This window comes from Palaemon carinicauda, chromosome 41 (assembly GCF_036898095.1).
Source record: "Palaemon carinicauda isolate YSFRI2023 chromosome 41, ASM3689809v2, whole genome shotgun sequence".
Taxonomy (NCBI): domain Eukaryota; kingdom Metazoa; phylum Arthropoda; class Malacostraca; order Decapoda; family Palaemonidae; genus Palaemon; species Palaemon carinicauda.
The window spans coordinates 57,895,928-57,908,427 of NC_090765.1; the positions used below are offsets into that span (position 1 = coordinate 57,895,928).

General features: G+C 33.1%; 2 protein-coding genes across 2 annotated transcripts in view; both read right to left on the reverse strand.

The window, feature by feature from the left end:
* LOC137632681 (methyltransferase-like protein 22) overlaps positions 1-12,500 on the reverse strand; it is a 533,866-nt gene that overhangs the window by 425,310 nt on the left and 96,056 nt on the right. The window lies entirely within an intron of this gene.
* Positions 1-12,500, reverse strand: part of LOC137632437 (uncharacterized) — a 21,878-nt gene that overhangs the window by 8,449 nt on the left and 929 nt on the right. The window contains exon 1 of the mRNA XM_068364368.1: positions 12,386-12,500. This exon is cut by the window's right edge and continues 929 nt beyond it. Coding sequence (XP_068220469.1) covers positions 12,386-12,500 — 115 coding nt within the window. The remainder of the gene's footprint in view (positions 1-12,385) is intronic.

Here is a 12,500-nt window from a genome sequence, read left to right on the forward strand (position 1 = left end):
AATGATTGATATAAAAGAGCAGCTAACAAAACGTTGGAAAAACAAGTCTAAACTGCTTCATAAATGATTGATAAAAAAGGGGCAGCTTACATAACGTTGGAAAAACAAGTCTAAAGTGCTTCATAAATGATTGATAAACAAGAGCAGCTTACAAAACGTTTGAAAAACACGTCTAAAGTGCTTCATTAATGATTGATAAACAAGAGCAGCTTACAAAACGTTGGAAAAACAAGTCTAAAGTGCTTCATAAATGATTGATAAACAAGAGCAGCTTACAAAACGTTTGAAAAACACGTCTAAAGTGCTTCATTAATGATTGATAAACAAGAGCAGCTTACAAAACGTTGGAAAAACAAGTCTAAAGTGCTTCATAAATGATTGATATAGAAGAGCAGCTTACAAAACGTTGGAAAAAACAAGTCTAATGTGCTTCATAAATGATTGATATAGAAGAGCAGCTTACAAAACGTTGGAAAAACAATTCTAAAGTGCTTCATAAATGATTGATAAACAAGAACAGCTTACAAAACGTTGGAAAAACAAGTCTAAAGTGCTTCAAAAATGATTGTTAAAAAAGAGCAGCTTACAAAACGTTTAAAACACAAGTCTAAACTAATTCATAAATGATTGATAAACAAGAACAGCTTACAAAACGTGGAAAAACACGTCTAAACTGCTTCATAAATGATTGATAAACAAGAACAGCTTACAAAACGTTGGAAAAACAAGTCTAAAGTGCTTCATAAATGATTGATAAACAAGAGCAGCTTACAAAACGTTTGAAAAACACGTCTAAAGTGCTTCATTAATGATTGATAAACAAGAGCAGCTTACAAAACGTTGGAAAAACAAGTCTAAAGTGCTTCATAAATGATTGATAAACAAGAACAGCTTACAAACGTTGGAAAAACAATTCTAAAGTGCTTCATAAATGATTGATAAACAAGAGCAGCTTACAAAACGTTTGGAAAACAAGTCTAAAGTGCTTCATAAATGATTGATAAAAAAGAGCAGCTTACAAAACGTTGGAAAAACAAGTCTAAACTGCTTCATAAATGATTGATAAACAAGAACAGCTTACAAAACGTTTGAAAACACGTCCTAAAGTGCTTCAAAAATGATTGATAAACAAGAGCAGCTTACAAAACGTTGGAAAAACAAGTCTAAAATGCTTCATAAATGATTGATATAGAAGAGCAGCTTACAAAACGTTGGAAAAACAAGTCTAAAGTGCTTCATAAATGATTGATATAGAAGAGCAGCTTACAAAACGTTAGAAAAACAAGTCTAAAGTGCTTCATAATGATTGATAAACAAGAACAGCTTACAAAACGTTGGAAAAACAAGTCCTAAAATGCTTCATAAATGATTGATAAAAAAGAGCAGCTTACAAAACTTTTGAAAAACAAGTCTAAAGTGCTTCATAAATGATTGATGAAAAAGAGCAGCTTACAAAACGTTGGAAAAACAAGTCTAAAGTGCTTCATAAATGATTGATAAAAAAGAGCAGCTTACAAAACTTTTGAAAAACAAGTCTGAAGTGCTTCATAAATGATTGATAAACAAGAGCAGCTTACAAAACGTTGGAAAAACAAGTCTAAAGTGCTTCATAAATGATTGATAAAAAAGAGCAGCTTACAAAACTTTTGAAAAACAAGTCTAAAGTGCTTCATAAATGATTGATAAAAAAGAGCAGCTAACAAAACGTTGGAAAAACAAGTCTAAAGGGCTTCATAAATGATTGATAAAAAAGAGCAGCTTACAAAACTTTTGAAAAACAAGTCTAAAGTGCTTCATAAATGATTGATAAACAAGAGCAGCTTACAGAACTTTTGAAAAACAAGTCTAAAGTGCTTCATAAATGATTGATAAAAAAGAGCAGCTTACAAAACTTTTGAAAAACAAGTCTAAAGTGCTTCATAAATGATTGATAAAAAAGAGCAGCTAACAAAACGTTGGAAAAACAAGTCTAAAGGGCTTCATAAATGATTGATAAAAAAGAGCAGCTTACAAAACGTTGGAAAAACAAGTCTAAAGTGCTTCATAAATGATTGATAAAAAAGAGCAGCTTACAGAACTTTTGAAAAACAAGTCTAAAGTGCTTCATAAATGATTGATAAAAAAGAGCAGCTTACAAAACGTTGGAAAAACAAGTCTAAAGTGCTTCATAAATGATTGATAAAAAAGAGCAGCTTACAAAACTTTTGAAAAACAAGTCTAAAGTGCTTCATAAATGATTGATAAACAAGAGCAGCTTACAAAACTTTTGAAAAACAAGTCTAAAGTGCTTCATAAATGATTGATAAAAAGAGCAGCTTACAAAACTTTTGAAAAACAAGTCTAAAGTGCTTCATAAATGATTGATAAACAAGAACAGCTTAAAAAACGTTGGAAAAACAAGTCTAAAGTGCTTCATAAATGATTGATAAAAAGAGCAGCTTACAAAACTTTTGAAAAACAAGTCTAAAGTGCTTCATAAATGATTGATAAAAAGAGCAGCTTACAAACGTTGGAAAAACAAGTCTAAAGTGCTTCATAAATGATTGATAAAAAAGAGCAGCTTACAAAACTTTTGAAAAAACAAGTCTAAAGTGCTTCATAAATGATTGATAAACAAGAGCAGCATACAAAACGTTGGAAAAACAAGTCTAAAGTGCTTCATAAATGATTGATAAAAAAGAGCAGCTTACAAAACTTTTGAAAAACAAGTCTAAAGTGCTTCATAAATGATTGATAAAAAAGAGCAGCTTACAAAACGTTGGAAAAACAAGTCTAAAGTGCTTCATAAATGATTGATAAAAAAGAGCAGCTTACAAAACTTTTGAAAAACAAGTCTAAAGTGCTTCATAAATGATTGATAAACAAGAACAGCTTACAAAACGTTGGAAAAAACAAGTCTAAAGTGCTTCATAAATGATTGATAAAAAAGAGCAGCTTACAAAACGTTTGAAAAACAAGTCTAAAGTGCTTCATAAATGATTGATAAAAAAGAGCAGCTTACAAAACGTTGGAAAAACCAGTCTAAAGTGCTTCATAAATGTTTGAAAAACATACGCGACTTAAAGAAAAGTTTGAAAAACAACACTATACTGCTTCATAAATGTTTGTAAAACAAGAGCAGCTTACAAAACGTTTGAAAAACAAGTCTAAACTCCTTAATATAAGATTTATAAAAAAGAGCAGCTTACAAAACGTTTGAAAAACAACACCAAACTGCTTCAAAATGTTTAAAAAACAATTATCTAACAAAACGTCTGAAAAACAAGACCAAATAGTGTTAGAAACGTTTGTAAAACAAGACCAAACAGCTTAATGAATAATAGAAAAATAAGACAACTTATGATTAAAAACGAGAGCAAATAGTCAAAGAAATGTTTGAAATCCAAGACCAGCTTATGATATACTTGAAAACCAAGACACACATCCTTCCATGTGTCATGTTAGTATGGCAGAGATCCTGCCACCTAAGGCAATTACTTTTCAGTTAACTTTTATGATTGCCACTCACCTTGGAATAGCATCCTGTTATGAAGGGAAATATATAGAAAATATCCTTCAGTAAGAAATATGACGACTGGAGAGAGAGAGAGAGAGAGAGAGAGAGAGAGAGAGAGAGAGAGAGGAGAGAGAGAGAGAGAGAGAGAGAGAGAGAGTTATTAAACTTTTAAGTAGTAAAGATAAAAAATAAACCCGCGTATTTGGAAGATCTGAGAGAGAGAGAGAGAGGAGAGAGAGAGAGAGAGGAGAGAGAGAGAGAGAGAGAGAGAGAGAGAGAGCGCTTTATGAGAATTTTATTGATAAAATAAACTCATGTATGGAGAGAGAGAGGAGAGAGAGAGAGAGAGAGAGAGAGAGAGAGAGAGAGAGAGAGAGAGAGAGAGATTTATGGGGATTTTATTGATAGAATGAACACCTATGTATGAGAGAGAGAGAGAGAGAGAGAGAGAGAGAGAGAGAGAGAGAGAGAGAGAGAGAGAGAGAGAAATATGAGTATTTCATTAGTAAAAAGAACACATGTATAAGAAAGAGAGAGAGAGAGAGAGAGAGAGAGAGGAGAGAGAGAGAGAGAGAGAGATTTTATGGGGATTTTATTGATAGAATGAACACCTATGTATGAGAGAGAGAGAGAGAGAGAGAGAGAGAGAGAGAGAGAGAGAGAGAGAGAGAGAGAGAATTTATGAGTATTTTATTGATAAAAATGAACACTTATGTATAAGAGAGAGAGAGAGAGAGAGAGAGAGAGAGAGAGGAGAGAGAGAGGAGAGAGAGGAGAGAGGAGAGAGAGAGAGAGAGAGAGAATTTATGAGTATTTCATTGATAAAAAGAACACTTATGTATAAAAGAGAGAGGAGAGAGAGAGAGAGAGAGAGAGAGAGAGAGAGAGAGAGAGAGAGAGAGAGATTTATGACGATTTTATTGATATAAATGAACACATATGTATAAAGAGAGAGAGAGAGAGAGAGAGAGAGAGAGAGAGAGAGAGAGAGAGATTTATGACGATTTTATTGATATAAATGAACACTTGTGTATAAGAGAGAGAGAGAGAGAGAGAGAGAGAGAGAGAGGAGAGAGAGAGAGAGAGAGAGAGAGATTTATGCCGATTTTATTGATAAAAATGAACACTTATGTATATGCCGTGCGTCGTAAAAACGAAAAGACAATTTTACGTTCTTCCTTTTTTTTTATGACCACATCAGGTTTTCTTTTACGCTCGGTGATGTGCGCACTAGTTATTGTTTTCTGAACATTGTATTTTCCCCTCTTTTCTTATTCTATTTTCCTTGATATATTCCTTTATTTTCCTATTTTATTTTCCCTCTTCGTAGGTTAGATAAAGATGCAGAGACGAATCACTTGATTTTCCCATTTTTATAGTTTATATATAAAATATCTGTTGAAATGTTGTTAATGATTTTTAAATATTTTGTTTGATTTTGTTTATTTCCTTATTTCCTTTCCTCACTGGGCTATTTTTCTCTGTTGGAGCCCTTGGGCTTATAGCATCTTGCTTTTCCAACTAGGGTTGTAGATTAGCTAATATAATAATAATAATAATAATAATAATAATACTGGTGTGTTGCATTTTTGAAACAGAGGACGCAATAACTTTGGCAAACGATTCATTGTACTTGGCTGATTCTGTCAAGAGAGAGAGAGAGAGAGAGAGAGAGAGAGAGAGAGAGAGAACACGTGCGTCGTGCGTGTCTCAAATATCAGTGTTATGAGAATCTTGTTGATAAAACGAACACTTAGGAGGTATGCGTCGTGCATCGTAAAAGGGAAGGAAACTCTCATCTTCGTGTTCTATGACGTCTATCTCTTCTTTTGGTCGGTTCAATGACTTCCTTTAGGGGTTTTACTCTTTTTTTATTGCCTACTTGAGTTTCGTTAGGTAATTTTTAAACTATAATCTAATAATTAAGAAGTAATATGGAACACCCTCCTGGCCAAAATTTTAATCTTAAGAGTAATGAAACTTGCAGGGACTAACTGTTATGTAAAAAAGCTGGCAATGATTATATTTTGGAAGGTCAAGGTCAAAGTCAAAGGTCAAGGTCACGGTCAAGAAAAATGTCCAATTCACGTAATCAGCCATAACTTTGGACAACGTTGTCACAAAGACTTCAAACTTGGTTCATATTTGAGTATATGAAAATCCACTCCAGTTAATACATGTTAAAGTCAAAGGTCAAGGTCAAGGTGGATTAAAAGGTCGAGAAATAAGCTGCAGCGGCGGAGGTTTACGCCCTACTGAATGTCCCTCTAGTTACACCCATTTACCTTATACAAAGCATGCAATAATAAAAGTACAATGGGTACATAATAACCTAACCAAATTCAATCTACGTTTGTACCATCTTCCTTAAACTACATTAATATTATTTTTCTCATTTGGAACCACACTATAAAGCACTTGGGTATCTGGAGTAGCCAGATCAATAGGTGGTCCCCATGGACCATTGTAGTTGAGGTTTGACTTAGATGGTTTAACTGTACACAAGGTAATTAAGGCCAGGGTGTATATAGTGCCAACAGAGTTTCGTCATGTTTACTCGAGTTCAACTTTAGCAGATACTTCGTGTGATCTCTGGTTGTGTGGATAACTGGGTCTTTAGTCGTCTTGTTCTACGACAATGAAAGTTTCTGTTTATCTTCGAGAGAATTTGAAAGAGAAGTTAAGAGAACATAATTTTTAAAGTTTAAGTTTCTGGTTATCTTGAGAGAATTTGAATTAAGAGTTAAGAGTTAAGAGAACCTTATCTTTTTAAGGTGAAGTTTCTATTCATCTTGAGAGAATTTGAATTAAGAATCAAGAGAACGTTCTCTTTTTGAGGTGAAGTTTCTGTTCATCATGAGAGAATTGGAATTAGTAGTTATAAGAACATAACTTTTTTAAGTTCAAGTTTCTGTTTATCTTAAGAGAATTTATATTAAGAGTCAATAGAACATTCTCTTTTTCAAGGGAAGTTTCTGTTTATCTTGAGAGAATTTGAATTACGAGTTAAGAAAATATTATTTTTTTAAAGTGAAGTTTCGATTCATCTTGAGAGCATTTGAATTAAGAGGTAAGAGAACATTATTTATTTAAGTGAAGATTCTGTTTACATTGAGAGAATCTGAATTAAGAGTAAAAAAAAAAAAAAAAAAACATTATTTTTGAAGATAAACTTTCTGTTTATCATGAGAATTCGAATTAAGAGTTAAGAGAACGTAATTTCTTAAGGTCTCATTAGCGCCATTCTTACTCAAATAAAATATTACTTCTTATCGTCAGTCATATGAAAAATATTTTCTGAAATGGTCCTATGCGTCCTTGATGTTGAGAGAGAGAGAGAGAGAGAGAGAGAGAGAGAGAGAGAGAGACTTTTGTAGTCTTTTCAGACCAGGTAATATTTTTGTAGTTCTCTTTAGTATCAAAATATACAAGAACTCCAGACCGCCTGTATATACAACTTGTTTATGTGCATATAAAACCTTCGCTTTTTTCTTATCTTAGATATGAGCAGTAACTAGAAAGGCACTCAGTATTATTATTATTATTATTACTTGCTAAGCTACAACCCTAGTTTGAAAAGCAGGATGTTATAAGCACAGGGGCTCCAACAGGGAAAATAGCCCAGTAAGGAAAGGAAAATAAAATATTTTAGGAAGAGTAACATTAATATAATTATCTCCTATGTAAACTATAAAAACTTTTACAAAACAAGAGGAAGAGAAATTAGATAGAATAGTGTGCCCGAGTGTACCCTCAAGCAAGAGAACTCTAACCCAAGAAAGTGGAAGACCATGGTACAGAGGCTATGGCACTACCCAAGACTAGAGAACAATGGTTTGATTTGGAGTGTCCTTCTCCTAGAAGAGCTGCTTACCATAGCTAAAGAGTGTCTTCTACCCTTACCAATAAGAAAGGGGCCACTGAACAATTACAGTGCAGTAACCCCTTGAGTAGAGAATTGTTTGGTAATCTTAGTGTTGTCAGGTGTATGAGGACAGAGGAGAGTATGTAAAGAATAGGCCAGACTATTCAGTGTGTGTATGTAGGCGAAGGAAAAATGAACCGTAACAGAAAAGTATCCAATGTACAACTGTCTGGCCATAACTCTGATGGTAGTGATTAGTATTTGAATGTGAACTTCTAGCCTGATCATGAAAGTCTAGTTCGTGATCATGATCATCCGGCATGTGCTCATTATTGTGAGCGTCCAACTCGTGATCATGTGCTTATAGCTCTAGACGATCTAGCTCACAGTCATGACCGTCGTGCTCCCCCGAGGCAGTTTATATCTCGACCTTTTGCTCAACCTTGACCTTAACATGTATTAATGGACGTGGATTTTCATACGCTCAAATATGAAACAAGTTTGAAGTCTCTGTGACAACGATGTACATACCTATGGCTGATTACGTGAACTGGACATTTTACTTGACCGTGACCTTGACCTTGAACTTCCAAAATTTAATCATTTCCAGCTTTAAAGATAACAGTTAATCCATGCAAGTTTCATTATTCTAAGATTAAAATTGTGGCTAGGAAGGTGTTCACAAACAAACACACATACACACAAACATAACACACAACCAGGGGGTAAAACATAACCTCCTTCCAACTTCGCTGGCGGAGGCAAAAAAAATCCTAAAGAAGAATTTGTTTCTTAAAGATAATTAACACAAAAAATTCATTGAAAAAAAATACCTTGCAAACATAAGAGAATAAATTTAGGCTTCCAATTCCATTAGGGCTTTAATTATATAACGATTAAATGATTGCTATCAAATGCAAGGTAAACACAGGGTGGAAAAATTCTATCAGAAATGATTTCACTTACCTGGAATGGAAAGACCAATATATGTCAAAGGAAGAAACACGACACTTTAAATAAATACACATATACATATATAAATAAGTGCACATACATTTATATGTTCAATCTTTATATATTGTACATAAATAGTATTGTAGTTTTGACCAAAGATGTTTTCGATTTTTAGAGCTCACTACGACATTATATATTAATTGTATATGCAAATCAACGTGCCCTAAAACACAGACACACACACATATATATATACATCATATATATATATATATATATATATATATATATATATATATATATACATACATATATATACACATATATATATAAGAATGTATATTTATATATATATATATATTATATATATATATATATATATATATATGTATATATACATATATGTGTATATCTATATATATACATATATATATATATATATATATATGTGTGTGTATATATATATATATATATATATATATATATATATAGACATACATTAACACACACACACACACACACATATATATATATATATATATATATATATATATATATATATACCATACATATAAAATCTGAATCAATAGCGAACTGACTCTTTCCCATTACATCGCTTCGTGTTTGTTCCACAAACATAAAAATAAAAATTCTGGTAAACATCTCTATTACCTTGAACCGTAAAAGTAAAAAATCCCCCCAAAAAAAGAAAGAAAAAAAAACGTTCTGTATCTGATGTTGTCCATAAACATTTGTTTGAACTATGTCGTTGTTTGCCGAACGTGACTGGAATTGTTGTACAGATTCAACAGGGCAATTTTCATTAATATCATGATTTACCTTTCTCTCTTTTGAAGTGCGTCTTCATGATGTGATTTTTTGTGGGAAGGGTGTGTGTGTGTGTGTGTGTATATATATATATATATGCATATATATATGCATATATATATATACATATATATACACACACATATATATATACACACACACATATATATATATATATATATATATATATATATATATATATTTATTTATAAATTTTATATAAAGTATATATACAGTACAAAACTATATACTTATACGCAACACACACGCGCATATATATATATATATATATATATATATATATATATTATATATATATATATATATATATATTCAAATTTCAAATTCAAATTCAAATTCTTTATTTCAGCTATAGAGCCATATACAAAATATTACAATAAAATTAATAGTTATATACAAATATATTAGGAGTAAAACAAAAGGTCTAAACACAGAAAATGTGTTTAGACCACTCTTTAAAAACTAATGATTTTTTAAAACTATCACTGTTAAAAATTGCACAAATTAAGTGGTTTTTTGAACTCTTTGCTCTCTGAAACAAACTTACAATACATTTTCTCACTAATTCATCAAATGTTGGTATTCCTAAAGAAACAAAGTGTCCACTTACTCTCGAAAACCTTTCTATTCCCATCAGGTACCTAAAAGAGTCATTGTAACATATTTTAAGTTTTCGTAGGGTTTCCTTTTTACATTTCATTGCCAGAGGCATACAATACAGGGAAGTACAGAAAGATCTGAACAAATGTACTTTTGCCTCATCATTGCACATATGAAAGTTCCTTAGCAACATATTGCCTCGCAAGCATTGCCCTCGATAGAGTGATGCAATATGGTCATCGTCCTTTAGATTGTCATTAATATTCATGCCAAGATATTTACATGACTTAACGACTTCCAACCTGACGTCATTAATATAGAGTGACGGTTCACTAAATGATATAAAATTACAGGGTTTTATTACAAGAACTTTGGTCTTGTCAGGATTGGCTTCAAGATAATGGTACTTCAAATATTCCATACTTTTATCTATGAGTATTTGCAACGCTTTTAAAGATGGGGCTAAAAGTATTATATCATCTGCATAAAAGATATGATTCACCTTGACCTCTCCCACTGTGCAACCACCTTCCCTGCTGAGGACCTTTGTACTTAAGTCATCCACATATACGGCAAACAGAAGTGCTGATAGAACACTACCCTGTCTAATACCACAACTGGGTTTAAAAGGAGAGGAAAGACTATTACCCACATTACTCTAAAGTCCTGAGTTTTGTACCAGTACTGCAGCAGTGCTATAATGTAAAATGGCACATGTCTTCTCTTTAAAATTTGAAATAATCTTTCATGACACACTTTATCGAAAGCCTTGGACATATCCATTGCGCATACAAAAACTGGTGTGTTTTTTTACCTATAAAACTGGCATGTTTGTTTAAAAAGAAAAAGGGCCATATCAGTGCTGTGTTTAGTTTTATAAGCAAATTGATTATCGGAAGTTGTTAACAAGTCTTTGCATCTTTGTAGGATGATGCATTCAAATAGCTTAGAAATAATAGAGGCAAGGGCTATTGGACGATAGTTATTCTTATCAGAGAGAGACTTATGGTGATCTTTAACTAAATTCAGAATTTTTATTTCAGTCAGATTTTTTGATACGAAGTGATGTCTACACAAACAAGTGAACAAAAGTGACAGATGCACATACAGAGTTGGATGGGAATATCGTAAGTGATTCCCTGTGATTCCATCAAGGCCCGGGGCACTATTTAACGAAAGGGATTTTAAAGCATCTTGAACGTCTTTAACGGAAACAATTGGTATGGTGCTTTCTTCATCTTCATTTTCCATCGATAAAGACATTTTTGGATGGTTCGTGCCTTCCATAATATGAGCATAATGATTCTTCCAACCTTCTGCTATGTTTGACTCTCCCCTTATTCCATCAATACTAACCGGTAGTTTAGTAGTTTTCTTTCTTATTTTGTTTATTGTTTTCCAAGGATTTCTCCTGCTCATATCTCTAGCGATTTTTTCCTTTGTTGTTTTGTTTACCGTCTTCTTGCAGACTTTGAGTGCCTTTTTAAAATTTCGTTTAGACAGGACCATCTCATCGTATTGCACACCCGATCTCGGCATTCCCATTTCCTTCCATAATAAATACTTTTGTCTGGCTGTAACGTGGTGTAATTTGACGTTTTCATTCCAGCCTGGTATTCCATGACTTTTATATACCTTTCCGGTATTTTTTGTATCCCCACTCTTAATCAATGCATCAACAAGATCGACAGCAAATGTTTCAATTAGAAATACATGGTTTCTGTCTCTGCATCCCCTTGTTCTACAGACAATTGCCTCAACTGGAAGCTCTATTTCTTTTAGTGTCTTCTCGCTTCGAACTTTATATTCATCATTATTTCTAACCTCGTAAGTTATTCTCCGATTATTGGTCCCTGCTACTCTGCATGCTGAAAAATCTTGTACACAAAGTTTAAAACCCAGAGGCTTATGGTCTGAGCCTATCTCCTCGTAAAAAACCTTAAAACATCGAAGTGCACTCAAGAGGGAGTCAGGGCACACGACATGGTCCAGCCACCTCGTGTGACCCGTAGCATCGCTTACCCACGTATGGGTATCCTGTGGTAATGAGGTGATGTCGGCTGCACAGCAGTCGTATTCATCACACCACCCAAATAATTCTGCACCAAATTCGGATGAAATGTGAGCGTTAAAATCCCCCACAGCAATAACATGATCATTCTGATGTTCTTCAAATAGACATTTAATTTTCCCTAATTTATTTAAGTATTCCTCAGTATTAGAACCGTTATAATAGGGCATATAACAATTGATAACCCTTATCGTACTACCACCAAGACTAATATCTATACATAAAAAGCGTTCGTCTCTTGTGGGTATTTTCCTGACATACGGAGAGATCTCCTCATGAACTAAAAAAGCTAGTCCCCCATATGGCCTTCCTCTCACCAGAGCTTGACTTAGGTCTACTGGTGACGACGATATGGAATCAAACTTCATATCAATATTGTTTAAAAAGTTACTCTCCTGTTGTGGCAAAAATGTTTCTTGCAATGCTATTATCTTATAGTTATTACATAAATTCTTTACAACGTGGACATTTTTCCTGACAGATCTACAGTTAAAAGTTGCTATATTAATTGAAGCCATGATTAATTTCTTTTTTCGTACCATTTCCTTACCATTACGCCTTTTGGCCAATTAACAGACTGGAAAAGGTTAGTTACTTTACACTTTTCAATGCTCTCGATTGATATTTTAAAGGAAACATAATTGTCATGTTTCGCTTGGAGTTTC